Source organism: Ictalurus punctatus, chromosome 25 (genome assembly GCF_001660625.3).
Source record: "Ictalurus punctatus breed USDA103 chromosome 25, Coco_2.0, whole genome shotgun sequence".
Taxonomy (NCBI): Eukaryota; Metazoa; Chordata; class Actinopteri; order Siluriformes; family Ictaluridae; genus Ictalurus; species Ictalurus punctatus.
Genome location: NC_030440.2, coordinates 19,868,289 through 19,883,758, shown reverse-complemented (window position 1 = coordinate 19,883,758; position 15,470 = coordinate 19,868,289). Strand labels below are relative to the sequence as shown.

Here is a 15,470-nt window from a genome sequence, read left to right as displayed (position 1 = left end):
CTGTTTAGACAGATTTGTATACATGAGCTATATCATAACAGCAAACAAATGCTTTCAACACATAGGAATTCAACATGTAAAAAAAAATAAATGCATATTTTTTCATATACAAAATTTAAATAGTCCTGAATAGTCTTATGTTCCTCTCTAGTGAGAAAAATAATCAGCACACTAGTGGCCTATAGATCACTAGTTAATAGATATAATTATTTTTTATCAGTCAATTATACATTAATATTAAAAACATTTCATTAATTCATTTATAAATAAAAATACTCACTCAGCTTTTCTGGAGGCTTTGACCACTGACAGCAGCTTCAGAAGACATTCCTCTGATGGGTCATATTGCCTCAAATCAAACTCATCCAGATCCTGTCCTGAGCTCAGTAACACAAACACCAGAGCTGACCACAGAGCAGGAGAGAGACTGGTTCCACTGAGACGACTGTAGCCTCTTCTGTTCAGGTAAGTTTGTACTTCCTGCACTAGAGAATCATCATTCAGTTCATTCAGACAGTGGAACAGATTGATGGATTTCTCTGGAGATGGATTCTCCCTGATCTTCTCCTTGATGTACTCGACTGTTTCCTGTTTGCTGTGAGAGCTGCTTCCTGTCTGGGGCATTAAGCCTCGTAAGAGAGTCTGATTGGACTCCAGTGAGAGACCCAGAAGGAAGCGGAGGAACAGGTCCAGGTGTCCGTTCTCACTCTGTAAGGCCTTGTCCACTGCACTGCTCAGGAGATCAGACATGTCTGACTTGTTGAGAAGATCAGACAGATAATTGGTTGGTTGTTCTGTTACATTTCTGCTGATGAAGGAGAGAAATGTGTATAAAGCAGCCAGAAACTCCTGAACACTCAGATGTACAAAGCTGAACACCTTCCCCAGGTGAAGCCCAAACTCCTCTCTGAAGATTTGGGTACACACTCCTGAGTACACTGACGCTTCTCTCACATCAATGCCACACTTTCTCAGGTCTTCCTCATAGAAGATCAGGTTTCCTTTCTCCAGCTGCTGGAAAGCCAGTTCTCCCAGTGCCAGGATACTCTCTCTGGTCTGCTGAGGATCAGGGTCACATTTCTGATGGTACTTTTGGTCCTTGTGTTTGATCTGAAAGATCAGGAAGTGTGTGAACATTTGAGTCAGAGTCTTGGGGATCTCTCCACGCTCTGCTCCACCCAACATTCTCTCTAGAACAGTGGCTAAGATCCAGCAGAAGACTGGGATGTGGCACATGATGTAGAGGCTTCTTGAAGACTTCATGTGTGAGATGATTTTATTGGCCAGGCTCTGATCACTGATCCTCTTCCTGAAGTACTCCTCTTTCTGAGGATCACTGAACCCTCGTACCTCTGTTACCTGGTCTACACACTCAGGAGGGATCTGATTGGCTGCTCCTGGTCGAGAGGTGATCCAGAGGTGAGCAGAGGGAAGCAGATTCCCCTTGATGAGGTTTGTCAGCAGCACATCCACTGAGGCTGACTCTGTCACATCACACAATCTCTCATTCTTCTGGAAATTTAGAGGAAGTCGACACTCATCCAGACCATCAAAGATCAACAGGACTTTGTAGGAGTCACAGTCTATTACTTCTAGTTCTCTCATTTCAGGGAAAAAGTGATGAAGAAGATTCATCAGACTGAGATGTTCCTGCTTCATCAGATTCAGCTCTCTAAAGGGAAGTGGAAACATGAAGAAGACGTCCTGATTTGCTTTTCCTTCAGTCCAGTCCAGAATGAACTTCTGCACAGAGACTGTTTTTCCAATTCCAGCAACTCCTTCAGTCAGAACACTTCTGATGGACTTGTCTTTAAAGAGATCATTATGTTTGATGGGCTTCTCCTGTGCTGCTGGTCTCCTGGACGCTGTCTCAATCTGTCTCACCTCATGTTCATTATTGACGTCTCCACTCCACCCCTCTGTGATGTAGAGATCTGTGTAGATCGCATTCAGAAGTGCTGAACTTCCATGCCGTGAGATTCCTTCATTTATTCTTTTAAACTTCTCTCTCAGGGTGGATTTGAGTTTTCTCTGATACTCAGAGACGAGATCCAGCTCTAATAAACAAAAAAAATAATAATAAAAAATAAATATTTTAATATAAAAACACCATCCATAATATACTTTATGACCAAAAGAATGGGGACACCTGACCATCACAGCCATATGTGGTTCTTCCACCAAGCAGTTGCTACTATGTTGTAATTTTCTAGAGTGTATTTGTGGTATGCAATAACATTAACATTCCCTTCACATTTCTAAAGTGACAATGTCCTTCCTTCTAAGTAAAAGTGATGGAATAATCATGACTCAGAGAACTTACCATTCTGTGGTTTGTTATCATTCATGTTCATCTGATAATTTTGTTCTGTTCCACTGACAGTTTTGGATTTTTCCTTTTGGATTCTGTGGAAAAAAAAACGTGAGTGTAATGGAGACTATAAATCAGGGGTGGGTGCCGTATGGACCATATGTGGCCTGCGAGACTGCTTGATCAGGCCAGAAAGGAAATAAAAAAATACAAATGGATGCCAACTAATGTTACATAAAATAAAATAATAGGCTAACACATCCTTCTTGTGGTCCTCTCCAACTGTATGCCTGTCAGGGTTAAGGTAAGGGTAAACATGCACACACATGCCATCTCTCACATGCATCCCGGTGACTGCCAAAAAAAGAAAAGTAGATGTGGAATGTCATGTTTCCAAGAGAAATGGACAAACGGTTATTTTCTGTTGAAGTAAAAGGAAAGCCAGTGTTCCTTGTTTGTAGGGATGCGCTGGCATGATGAAAAACGCCAATCTCAAGCGTAATTACAGCTGGAAACTTGCTAAACTGGATGAGCTGCAAGGACAAATGTGTTTGGATAATGTTAACGCTCTTTAGGAGATTAGATACCCAACAAGCAGCTTTCTGGCAGAGACACTGTTGTGTAGGTTAGTTCTGCAAGGATAGAACTAATTACTAAGAAGCTGAAATCTCATTCAGAAGGAGAATTTGGTAAGGAGTGCCTTGTTGGCATTGTGAAGTTGCTGATGCCGGACAAAGTAAAATTGTTCCAAAGTGTCAGTTTGTTGTTGTGTTGAGCAAGTTGTTTTGGCAATGAACACATTTGAACTTCCATTTGAAAAGTAAAGGAGGCCTTATCACAGATGGACCCCCAATCATGGATATTATTTCAAAAAGTTCAGAAAATAACTTTGTATGGCCCTCAATGTCACGATTTCCCCTCGAGCCAGAGCTGCAGTATTGCAGCGTGCTCGGAAAACCGAAGCGCAAGCTCGGCATCAGTGTTTTCAGCTGTTCTGTGTTTAACCCATGATTATGTTTGTCATTTAAACCCCTCGCGTCTCTTAGCACATTGCGTAGTATTGAGTGTATTCTCCTTACCAAGCGGTTGTTCCTTGTTTCTCGTTTTGATTCATGTTTACTGACCTTGTTCTCATTTCTCATTTTGTTTTTTACCTCGCCCAGTTTATGCCTGTCTACCGATCACCTGACCTTTTGCCTGTTATTACACCATGCTTTTGATTACCGTTTTGGATTTGTCTGCCTCTCTCTCTAATAAACGTCTTTAACTGCACTTGTATTCGTCATAAACCTCCATTAAGTAAATTACGTGACTCTCAAAGGATGTTATAAAATTTTAATGGCACTTGATAGGAAAAAGGTTAACAACCACTGCTATTAAGACATTGTTGGCTTAACATTGAAGGCTCACTGCCAAGCTGCCACTGTTGGGCCGTTGATCAAGGCCCTTAACCCTCTCTGCTCCAGGGGTGCTGTATTATGGCTCAAACTCAATATTTTTGCAGTGGGACCGCCTCTCCAATTTCTTTTGTATTGATAAGCTGCTGGTACACAATTTTCTTTTCCTTTTTTATGTTTTAAATTAAATTTGTCTGTATCAGAGAAGCTGAGCAAATATTGATTTTATTTATTTTAATTTCTTTTATTCGTTCATTGTCTTTTTTTTGTGGATTCAATAAAGTTTCTTACTTTTATGTATTTATTCACACATCTCATGAGCCACCGATCAGAAATACTGTTGTCCGACATTATGACAATTAGCTAGCTAATATCAAAAGACCACATGACTGCACCTGTGTTCCCTCCCACTTTAAAAACACAAACCAATGAACAAAAGCCAAAGCTAAGTAAATTAATAAATATTTATTCACAGGTTTTGCTTTAGTTCAGGGCCTTTACTAAGCTACAGACCAAGTTAGCCTGTGCATAAGTCCGGCCACAAATCTTACATAAGTCTGGCAATTATTTCTCTTGGTCAAGACCAAAACCACATTTAGTGAGACCAAATCCTGAGACAGAGACAATCCTGAGAAAAAACCCACTGCCAGTTCAAATCAATATAGAATCCTAAAACTGGAAAAATTTGTGATGAATTAAAAAGATTTAAATTAAAATATTTTTATTATAAAGAAGACATTTGTAGATTAAGAAAAGCATATTTTAATTTCTTAATGCCTTAATGAGTTTTATTTCCAAACACATCTTTACCTGAGGTCAGTAGAATGGTCTTGCTCTTTAAAACTTTTTGGACGTTTCATAGACCAGTCACTCTTCATGGACACACAGCTGGGTTCTGGTGAGGCTGATCTCTTACCCTGAATCACACTGAGATACAGATGCTCTTAGAGGTGTAAAGTCATGATTTACTATGTATTCTCAAAATATGAACTATTAATCCTAGTTGTGTTACATTACTGCAGTAGTCCAAAGTGAAGTAGTTTTAGGGCAAGAATGGCCTGTTAGGGCGTGACAGTACTTGGGCACTTTTAGATCATGTAGTACACATTTATAGAAGGGGTGTATTTATTTATAATCACACTATCCGGTGTCACCCAGATGAGGATGGGTTCCTTTTTGAGTCTGGTTCCTCTCAAAGTTTCTTCCTCATATCATCTCAGGGAATTTTTCTTTCTCATGGTCACATCTGGCTGCTCATTGGGGATAAATGTATAAATTTCAAATTTATATCTTGATTTCTATAAAGCTGCTTTGTGACAATGTACACTGTTAAAAGTGCTATATGATTAAAAATCTAATTCAATAAGTATTCAACCTTTACTCAGTACCGTTGAAGCTCCTTGCAGCGATTATATTCTTGAAAGGAGTCTGGAGTTCTGTCAAGAGTTGTTCTTCTTCACAGTACCTCAGAATTAATGGGGAACAATGCTCTACTGCTATTTCCAATCATGTTCAATCATGGTTAAGTCAAAGCTACTCAAGAACATTCAGAGACTCATCCTGCAGACACTCCTGTGTTGTCTTGGGTCTCTTTGAAGGTGAATCTTCAAAGATCACCCTAATCTGAGACACCAAGTGCTCCTCAAGGATGCATATGCAGTTTCATAAGTTCATCCCTCCCTCAACCCTGGCAATCTTTACAGTCTCTGCTGCTGAAAAACATCCACACCATGATGCTGCCACCCCAATTTTAACTGTAAGAATGGAATTGTGCCAGGATTTCTCCAAATGACAGTTCAGCATTCAACGTTTGTTCAGCATTTAGGCCAAAGAGTTCAATTTTGGTGTTCTCAAAATGTGGAATTTTGTGTGTCATGATCTGAAAGTCTATCAGATGCAAATTTGCCAAAACACCAATGTTTGAAATCTCTGTGTTCTTCAGGACCTTCTGCTGAATGTTCAGAAGCTGTTTCAGCTTCCAGGTTTGTGCCTCAACACAGTTCTGTCTCTGAATGCTAGGGACAATCCTTTAACCTCATGGCTTGTATGTTGCTCTAACATGCAGCTGTGGGCTTTATATAGACAGTCCAATTGATGGCATTTAACACAAGGAAACATTAATGAATTCTCTTAAAGAGAATCTCTTAAAGATGATCAGCAGAAACAGGATCTGCCTGAACCCAGGATCTAGTGTCAGAGCTAAAGATCTGAATAATGGTGTAAATGTGATATTTCAGTTAGTTTTTAAAGATTTACAATTATTGCTTTCATCATCTTTACCTTCGAAAAGTAGAATGGTCTTTAAATCTTGTTGGAGTTTCCATAGACTGGTCACTCTTCATTGACACACAGCTGGGTTCTGGTGAGTCTGATCTCTTACCCTGAATCACACTGAAATATAAATGTTGTTAGAGGAGTTTAAATGTGAAACTTGAAAATCTACATTGATGAGTCAACCCTACTCCATCTAACCCAACTAATGAAGGCCACTAATGAATTTTCACAGTTTTCAGTCACCTCTTTCCTGTGGCTGTGTTTTCTTCCTCAGAGAGATTCATTTTGGACATCATGTGTATATATCACAGCTGTAAATCACACACACACACACACACACACACACACACACACACACACACACACACACACACACACACAGGGACATGTGATGTATTTGAGGACACAAAATATTTGAGACATATTAAACACAGTTCACTTACAAGGAAACGTCATCTAAGAGTAATAAACTATCCTGTGCTATTTAAAACATACTGAACTGTTCATCTAGTGTGATACACAACCCATTAAAGCATTATATTTTGACTCTAGATGTGTTTTATGATTCTCTGGATACAAAATGATCCATCCATGTTGCATCCATTAAGTTTACAATTTAGACCAGATCATCGGACATTTATCCATTCATCAGATGTTTCTATTGTGTATGCAGCAAAGTAACCACAATTAATAAACAACTAGGTGGATTTTGCAGGTCAAGCTGGCTGATTATTAATTTCATAGTCACAGGACACCCTGTAGCAATCTAAAAATTCCAGAATCAGCTTTAAGGGATACTAAGCACTAAACTGCTTTTGAAAAAAGTATTGTTCAATTGTCCTTGAGCCAGACTTACTACAGAATTACTACAGACAGCATGTAATTTCCTGAGTAAAATCAGCCTGTTGTGCCTACAGACAGATCAAACCACCTGCCAACTTTGCAAATGATGATCTCGTATTGTGAACATCTGAGACATCTCTAAATAGCAATGCAATAACATGCTGCTGAATGCCAGACTTACTTTTCCAGTCAGCCAGGCTTCCAGACTGAGAGAATGGATTAAATGATGTGTAGATTGCGGTAGAGCAAGAAAATATAGAACCCAGGGTGATCCAATAACAGATCTCATGGTTATTGACACAACTGACACAAGAAGGAATGTGAATCCTTGCAACAAAAAGCCAGACAACATTCTGTACATGTTAACATTCCAGGAGACGAGAAACACACAAAAAAACTGCAGTTTAGCAGGAAGTGCACCCATCTCTACCTGATCACGGAAATAACAGATCAGAGCAACTTAATGTTACAACTAAGGAAAAAGCTTTTTTCTTTGCCTTCTCCATGTCCACCAGTACATGACAGTCAGTCTGCCGTCCCTCCTGCAGAACACCCATCATGGGAGTCATTATGATGTGAAGAGGGACTATTATTCTTAACCTCATCCTCTGGTTCCATCAACCCAAAAGAAAACTATAGAGGGCCACTCCTATACCTAATTTAACTTCTCCAGATCCAAGAGAGTTTTCAAGGTTGAGGATTTCACTGGATAACAGAAGGCTACTGAGTGCTTCAAGTATGAGTTCCTGAACAAACATTTGAAGCTGGAAGAGACTCTAGCATCTCTGTATGGCCACTGATTCATACAGCAAATCAAGATACCCATATACTGATATAGCACATACTATGCTAGCTCTGAACAAAAATTATGGACAGCCTCAAGAGCTAGTCCTACAATTAATTGCAGAAGTAATGGATGGCCCAGATATTGGTAGTATATTCGAGATTCATGGGGCCTTCACAGCTGAGCCACTGGGACTAGCAGAGCATACACATCCAGCCATGTTTCTAAAGAAGTACAGGCACCTTGCTGGTTTGCCACTACAGCAGCTAGCTAATGTCCACACATTACTGCTAATTGGTTCTGATTGTCCTTACCTTATTAAGCCTAAGAACCTTATTAAGGCTATTAGATTCGGTCCCCCTGGTTCCCCAGCAGCAGTGAGCACTAGGTTCTGCTGGACTCTCCAGGTAGTACAAGATCTAAGAGATAACCTAGAGTTAACCAGGTGGATGTCCCTCCATATTGCATCAAGAAAGCAGTGACCAGGTCACAAGAAGATAATGAGACTGTTAGTCCTTTGCAGGAGAAAACTGTGACATTTGACATAGCTGGTGTTCAAAATTATACCTCTCCACTCATTTGTATCATAAACATGCCCCATTTATGTGCACCAGAGGAAGTGCCTTTGCCCCAGCTAAGAGGAACTGTGAGGAGTCTGATCAGGAATCCTGAGCAAATTGCTGCTCACCAAGATGAGACTGACAACCTAGCATTCCCTGGGTATGTTGTGAACCTGAGGCCAGGCCAGGTGGAAAAGTCAGATGAGGCAAGTGAGGCAAGGTTTATACCATTGTCACCCAATTACTAAGCTGATTGTAAAGGATCATGGTTAAAATTTTCATTACTCAGGTTCAGAGAGGGTCTTTTTGTGGAGATTCAACAAAAATACTGGATTCTACAAGGGCAAGGGAATGTTCATCATCATTAACACAGGTGTTCAGGGTGTAGGAAATGGTGAACCCATCCCAATCCACCCAATGTGGCTGACCTTCCCCAGCTCAGCTGCACACCCTTAAAGCATTTATCTACTCTACTGGAGTGCAAGAAAAAGAGGTGAAGAACATTGTTCAAGTGCCTAACTACCGGAGCAGTTCACATTGACTAGATTTGAATCATTGATTCAGATTCCTTTATTATAGCTCTGAGGTGTTTTAATTTTAAACAGGGAAAACTCTTTGACGTGTGAACAGGGCACAAACTTCAGAGGTGGAACACGATACATTAAGAGTCAGGGGGTGTAAACTTTTGAACAGGATGAATTGTTAAATTTTTTTTTTTCATTTAGTACTGCCCTTCAGATGCTGAATAAGATATTTACATGTCTCCCAGAAGACAAAATAACACTTTACATAGAGAGAGGCTCGGACTCTCGGACACTGTGTGGTATATAACTCTGTGTAATGGAGCAGTTCACTTACTGAGAAACATCAGCTTAAAAAGTCAGAAAATAAACTGTATACATTAACACTTAATTCAAATACAGCAGCATTGTTCTTCATATCGGGTAGATTTATAACATTTATAACCTATTATAACTGTTTCCCCCAAAGAACTTCGTCTGGAAACGGCGCAGGTGAGTTTCACTTTCACCGAACGGTTGTGACCTGCTGTAATCTGCACACCTGCTGAGACACCTGCTGGCCACAGCGTGTAACTGCACCAAAAAAAACAAACAAACACCTCAACATGAACAATTAAAAGTTATTGGCATCAGTGATGTCAGTTACCAACTCAGCTTAGAGAGAGAGAGAGAGAGAGAGAGAGAGAGAGAGAGAGAGAGAGAGAGAGAGAGAGAGAAACAGTACAGTGTACAGTAAATACAAGCTTTCATTTAATTAATACAGTCATGAATGGTATTGCTGGGGAAGATAATGATGTGAAGAGATAATATATATTCATAACATGAAACCATGTGACTGCTTCTGTTTTTTGACATTTGAAGACAAACCGGTGTTATGACCCAGTCTAGGATTAGGTTGCACAATGTAATTAAAAGCACGGGATAATGTAAGGTGGAGTAAGTGGTGTTTGAAATAACAGACGGCTTCGTATAGACAGAGACAAAAGGCAACTGAACGTATACTTCACAACTTGATGAGTCTGATTAGAACTCCGGGGATGGTGAAAGTGTCCATATGTGTGTGTGTGTGTGTTGTTGTTGTTGTTGTTGTTGTTGTCGGCCATGTTTTTAGTTCGTGGTGCATTCTGGGAAATAGAGCTACTTGTTGCAGTGGTATGACAGTGTGCCTTTACAAGAAATCACGTGCTTATTTTACATTTCTAGACAAACCAGTTTCAACACGTCACAACAGCTTGCAATGTTTTGAATATCTGTAACCAAACACCGTCCTTCCAAACACATTCAGCTCAACACTTCAGTTAGAGAGCCATTAAGTGAGACGCACTTCTATTATATATGTTATATAACTCATTCCACTTGAACGACGGACAACATGTAAACACATTTTCCCAAACCTTTATGTCATGTTAATCAATCCTCAGACAAAATAGTGATAGATTGTTTACCTACTTGAAAGAGCTTTATATTTAAAACACACTCCTTTTAGGAAAGTGTACTGTTACTAGTGCTTCTGAGTCAGTGTTATATAGTGTGATGGTATTAATATTAATATTAAGTGATTAATGCTCTGGAAAAGTGATTTTAAATGCATTTAAACATCTGTAACACTGCTGTACTGTAGTTAAACAGAGTGATTCAAAATGTTAACACTTACTGAGAACATGTTTACAGTTTTCATTTCTTTACAGTTTTATTTCTCTACAGATTTATTTCTTTATGGTTTTCATTTCTTTACAGTTTTATTTCTTTACAGTTCTGTGGTCATTTATTTTTGGTGAATTTCCACTAAATCAGTAAAAACTAGTTGCAGTAATTAGAACCCCAACCTCCGTGTGTGTTACAGTCGTGTTACAGTGTACATTATAGTGTTATATATGTTAACATTCTTTAAATCCTGCTGTACTGTGACATTTAAACACTAAGACTGTCACACAACACACAACTACAACATACAACCTGACTCTGTATCATTAAACACTTCAATTACAATCACACTAACCATCATAAACTGCTCCACTTACTCTTCATCTAGTGATGAGTTTCAGTATTTATACTTTATTTATAGATTTTATACCTGATTTATATATTTATATACAAATGTAAATGTACTTACTGCTTGATGTCCAACAAACTTTAGTTACAGAGTGACGCTGACCAGAAAAACTGGTTTCATCTGTTTTACCTTCCAGAGGGTGGAGTCTAAAATGGAATGTAGCTCTCTCTCTCTCTCGCTCTCTCCCTTCTCTCTCTCACACACACACACCTTGTACAGCACACATATTAGTGATGCACCGAAAGAAATTCTGGGCCGAAACCGAAAATAGTTTTTTGTATAACTGAATTAATATTATAATTTTTTATTCATTTCATGAATATAATGAATCTGAATTGAAAAACTACAAGCCAATAAAATGATCACTTTCATTGAGATTAACACCAAAACAAAAACAATACTAAATATATTATTCTTCATTCAGTTCGGTAACAATCAAATTTAACAGATTTTTTATCCAAATAATGTAAAGTTGTAGAAAACTATTATGATATACAAAACATCAGTCTAGTTGAGAACCAGGCCTCTATTGTGTTTATGTAAACATATTTCCACATGAATTAAAAATTATTGTGCAGAACAACAGCAATAGAACTAAAACTAACCTCAAACTGTAAAAAAACAGATGTAGCCTCAAGTCAAGAACAAAAGTTGTTGAGTTTTCAGGCAGGAGAGAAGGTTCCTCTCATCAAGAACATGAGGTGTGGCACTGAATCCTCTCTCACTCAGATAAATACCTGCGTGGAATCTGCACAAGTATGGACATGGAAAGCGTAGCTGTGCTGAGGATCGAGGTGTTTTCCTCTAGAATCTCCTGAAACGTGAGAAACTGAGGGATTTTGTGCCTCATCACTCGTATGCACCGTTTCTCTGGAACACTTTACTCTGTGCTGCACGTCGAACCTTCAGCAGATGCAGTCATCACCTCCAGCTCCGCCTGGATCAGTCCCCGTGCACACTGCTTTTACTGCGCCTCAAAGGAATGTTCTTTAGTCTTAGAACGAAAGTGAAATCTGAGTGCGGTGCATGGGCAGGTCAGGGCGGGTTGCCATATATTTTCTCTTTCAGCCAAAAACCAAAAAAAAAAAAAAAAATCTGACCAATCAGAACAGAGTATGCTCTCTGAAAGGAGGAGTTTAGAATTAATCCTTTAGAACAAAGCATTTAACAAGGTAATGCTTTTAAAGTATTTTTTGACCTAGGATGCGTGTAAATCTATTGTATGAGAGCTCTAAAACAACATTAGGCAGGTTTCAAAACCATAATAGGTGCGCTTTAAAAGAAGGTGTATATTATGCAGTACCTTTCTGTAAGTGACACCAAACACAAAGTGGGCCTTGAACAGCACTAACAGTGTTGCCCGGGACTGCTGTATCATCTTCAGCGCTATGCTCCGAGTGAATGGGGGATTAGTCAGCTGAGAAGTGTGTCAGGTTATGTACCTGAAAATGGTTTAATGAGACATTGTGACATTTCTTCCACGGGCTCAATTAAAGATGTCAAATCAACATGGTCACGCATACTGTTAACAGTGTAACGTTCCCCTTCTCTATCTTTAAATTAGCTTATAGCAAGATTGGCTTTAAATCAGTTAATATACAGACACAGTAGGTTATGAATACTTCACTGTGTGTGTAGTTGTTGTTCAGTGACGCTTTCTGTACAGAGATGTTTATGTAACATTTGTGGAAGGAGTCTCCAGTGTCAGCGTTTTGTAAGAGTCACAGGCTGTAAGTTTAAGTCAGAGGAAAAGCTGTTCAGCTTAAAGTTCTGACATCTTCAAGGTGTAGGAGTTTACACTTCTTTGTAGTTTTATTTTTTACTTAATTATTTCAAGAGAAAAAAAAAAACAGCTGGTGAGGGAACAACTTTTTGTAGCTGTTATAATATACAGCCCCCTCTAAAACTATTGTAATGGTGGGGCCAATTAATTTGTTTTTGCTGTAGACTGAAGACATTTGGGCTTCAGATCAAAAGATGAATATGAGAAGAGAGTTTAGAATTTCAGTTTTTATTTCCTGCTATTGATATGTAGACATGTTAAACAACATAGAATATAGGACATTTTGTATCAGACCACACAATTGGTAGGTGAGCAAAAATATTGGAACATGTGACTTGTGTTTCTTGCTACCCAGGCATGTCCTGTTAGACTGATTGTTTAAAAAATATATAGCTCTGAGCATCTACTCTTGGATTGAGCCTTCAGTTTCACCTGTGAAGACTGCATCTGTTGTTAAAAACGATAAACCAACACAAAGATCAGAGAGATGTCTATGGGAGAAAAGCAAGCCATTTTGAAACTGAGAGAAAAACAATCAGAGGCATTGTACAGACATTGGGTATAGCCAACACAACAATCTGGAATGTCCTGAAAAAGAAAGAAACTACTGATGTACTGAGCAACAGTCATGGAACGGGTCGACCAAGGAAAACAACAACAGCTGATGACAGAAACAATGTGAGAGCTCTGAAGAAAACCCAAAAACAACAGTCAGTGACATCACCAACAACCTCCACAGGACAGGGGTGAAGGTATCATGAACCACCATTCGAACTTTGAGAGCAGAAATATAGAGGCCATTAACAGACAAAAAAACATAATGAAGGCTGCTGAGTTTTACATGCAAAAATAAATAAATAAACAAAATTAACTAAAGAAGCAAGCGCGACAAATAAATTCTCCAGAAGAACCGTGGCTGTTTCTGCAAGATATATATATATATATATATATATATATATATATATATATATATATATATATATATATATATATATAATGTAACAGACAAACAAACACATAGGAACACAAAACCAAAATATCATGTAGTATTATTTAAATTAAAATATAAACTTTACATTAGTCTGTTAACACAAACATATTCAGCCATTTCAGGAAAAATAGCCAGTAATATTTTCTTTAAAATCGACATTTCACATGACTGTACTGTCCCCTATCCCTCTACACTTTCATTCAGTACTGAAGTCAGTGTAATTTTAATAATTGTGTCAGGTGTGTACACCGCTCGAGTGTCACTGCAGTTCCACCGGTCACCAGCAGGTGTCTTCAATCACACATGAGAACCCCTACAGTACCCCTGCTCACTCCCCCGACCCTGAGCGCGCGCTCTCGTTACCGGGGAGTGTGGAGTAGACGCGCGCGCTCTGTGTGCAGATGCGGATGTGTGCAGTCGGTGTGTCAGTGTCAGTGTTAGTGCAGCAGAATGAAACACACCCCGAGTTACAGGCGCGTGCAGGTGAACAGGTGGAGTACAGAGATGGAAAGGGTTTGATTTAAGCGCAGTGAGATGCGGCGCTGAGGATTAAATCGGTGCGTCGCTGCGGGGTGTGTGTGTGTGTTTGTGTGTGAGTGTGAGTGTGTTGAACTGAGTCTGTGCAGCTTTCAGTCGGTAAAACTGCACCCATGAGTGATTTTACAGACGCACCGGGGAGTCATTTCCGCGCCTCGGACTGGGCGGTGAGTGATGCGCGCGCGGACATGATGGACACACACGGTATGTTGTTAGGCCTAGCTGAGGATGCTGCCTACTCGGACCCGGACTATCTGGACCCGAACTACACAGACAGCGAGGTACCGACGGCGAGACCGCGCCCGAGCACGCGCAGCCGGTCCGGAGAGGTGACGGAGCTCGAGGCGCAGGAAGTGCGCTGGTTCTACAGAGAGGACAAGAGGAACTGGAAGCCCTTCGTGGGACACGACTCTCTAAAGATCGAGCTGGCGCACCGGACACTGTGCGCGCTGATGGATGCGCGTGAGGGCGTGTTTGAGCCGGAGGACAGTGTGTGTGAGTGTGAGTGTGTGTGTGAGGACGTGGGTGTGGAGGCGGTGTGTGTGCGCGGAGGACTGTACGAGGTGGATGTGAAGGAGAAGGAGTGTTATCCGGTCTACTGGAACCGTGAGTTCATCACTTTCATCAAAATAATAATAATAATAACAATAAATCAGGGATGTTTAACTGCCCTCTAGTGGACGGTGGAGAAATTACAGGGACAGTCTCGTGACGCCCCCTACCCTGGTTTACTTATTTATACTGTATATATGATGTGAAAAGGTGCATGTGGTGCTCCTTTAAGCTTCAGTGGCATTTGGGACACAGCTGAAGGTGTGTTAGAGTGTGTTACAGAGTGTGTGTGTGTGTTACAGAGCAGGAGCGTATCCCGGTGATGAGAGCGCAGTGGTTTACAGACGGCACGTGGCTCCCGCTGGACGAGGAGGACGGAGACCTGATAGAGCTGGAGCATTTAGCAAAATTTAGGGGATATCGAATCGAAGATTCCCTCGAAACTGAGGGAGTGAGCACATCGCCTGAGAGCAAGGAGGGTGAGAACGCAGGAATAATAATCATAATAATCATAATAATAATCATAATAATAATAATAATAATATGAATTACTGATGGTGTGTGTGTGTGTGTGTGTGTGTGTGTGTGTGTCAGTGATGCACAGTGTGAAGTTGAGTCGCAGTCATGTAGACTGGCACAGCGTGGATGAAGTTTATCTGTACAGCGACGCCACAACGTCTAAAATCGCTCGAACCGTCACACAGAAACTCGGATTCTCCAAGGGTCAGTAACATCCTCCTCTTCTTCTTCTCCTTCTTCTTCTCCTTCTCTTTCTCCTTCTCTTTCTCCTCCTTCTCCTCCTCCTTCTTCTCCTTCTTCTCCTTCTTCTTCACTTCCTTTTAGTGTACTCCACTTCCTCTTGGT

At 40.1% G+C, this 15,470-nt stretch overlaps 3 protein-coding genes across 4 annotated transcripts in view; 2 read left to right on the top strand and 1 right to left on the bottom strand.

Moving 5' to 3' along the window:
* The window catches only part of LOC108257692 (NACHT, LRR and PYD domains-containing protein 12), a 34,180-nt gene extending 22,430 nt beyond the window's left edge, over positions 1 to 11,750 (bottom strand). The window contains exons 1-7 of one of the 2 annotated variants that reach the window (XM_053675879.1): positions 10,804 to 11,750; positions 9,136 to 9,263; positions 6,226 to 6,293; positions 5,989 to 6,099; positions 4,519 to 4,635; positions 2,324 to 2,406; positions 281 to 2,057 (exon numbers count right to left, since the gene is read on the bottom strand). In XM_053675879.1, coding sequence (XP_053531854.1) covers positions 281 to 2,057; positions 2,324 to 2,406; positions 4,519 to 4,635; positions 5,989 to 6,099; positions 6,226 to 6,278 — 2,141 coding nt within the window. In that variant the 5' untranslated portion in view covers positions 6,279 to 6,293; positions 9,136 to 9,263; positions 10,804 to 11,750. The remainder of the gene's footprint in view (positions 1 to 280; positions 2,058 to 2,323; positions 2,407 to 4,518; positions 4,636 to 5,988; positions 6,100 to 6,225; positions 6,294 to 9,135; positions 9,264 to 10,803) is intronic. The other variant, XM_053675880.1, reaches the window with a different exon arrangement.
* The window catches only part of psmc6 (proteasome 26S subunit, ATPase 6), a 270,786-nt gene that overhangs the window by 39,811 nt on the left and 215,505 nt on the right, over positions 1 to 15,470 (top strand). The gene's annotated exons all lie outside the window — the stretch shown is intronic.
* Positions 13,790 to 15,470, top strand: part of ddhd1b (DDHD domain containing 1b) — a 12,048-nt gene continuing 10,367 nt past the window's right edge. The window contains exons 1-3 of the mRNA XM_017455597.3: positions 13,790 to 14,660; positions 14,909 to 15,085; positions 15,201 to 15,329. Of these exons, the coding sequence (XP_017311086.1) occupies positions 14,168 to 14,660; positions 14,909 to 15,085; positions 15,201 to 15,329 (799 nt within the window). The 5' untranslated portion in view covers positions 13,790 to 14,167. The remainder of the gene's footprint in view (positions 14,661 to 14,908; positions 15,086 to 15,200; positions 15,330 to 15,470) is intronic.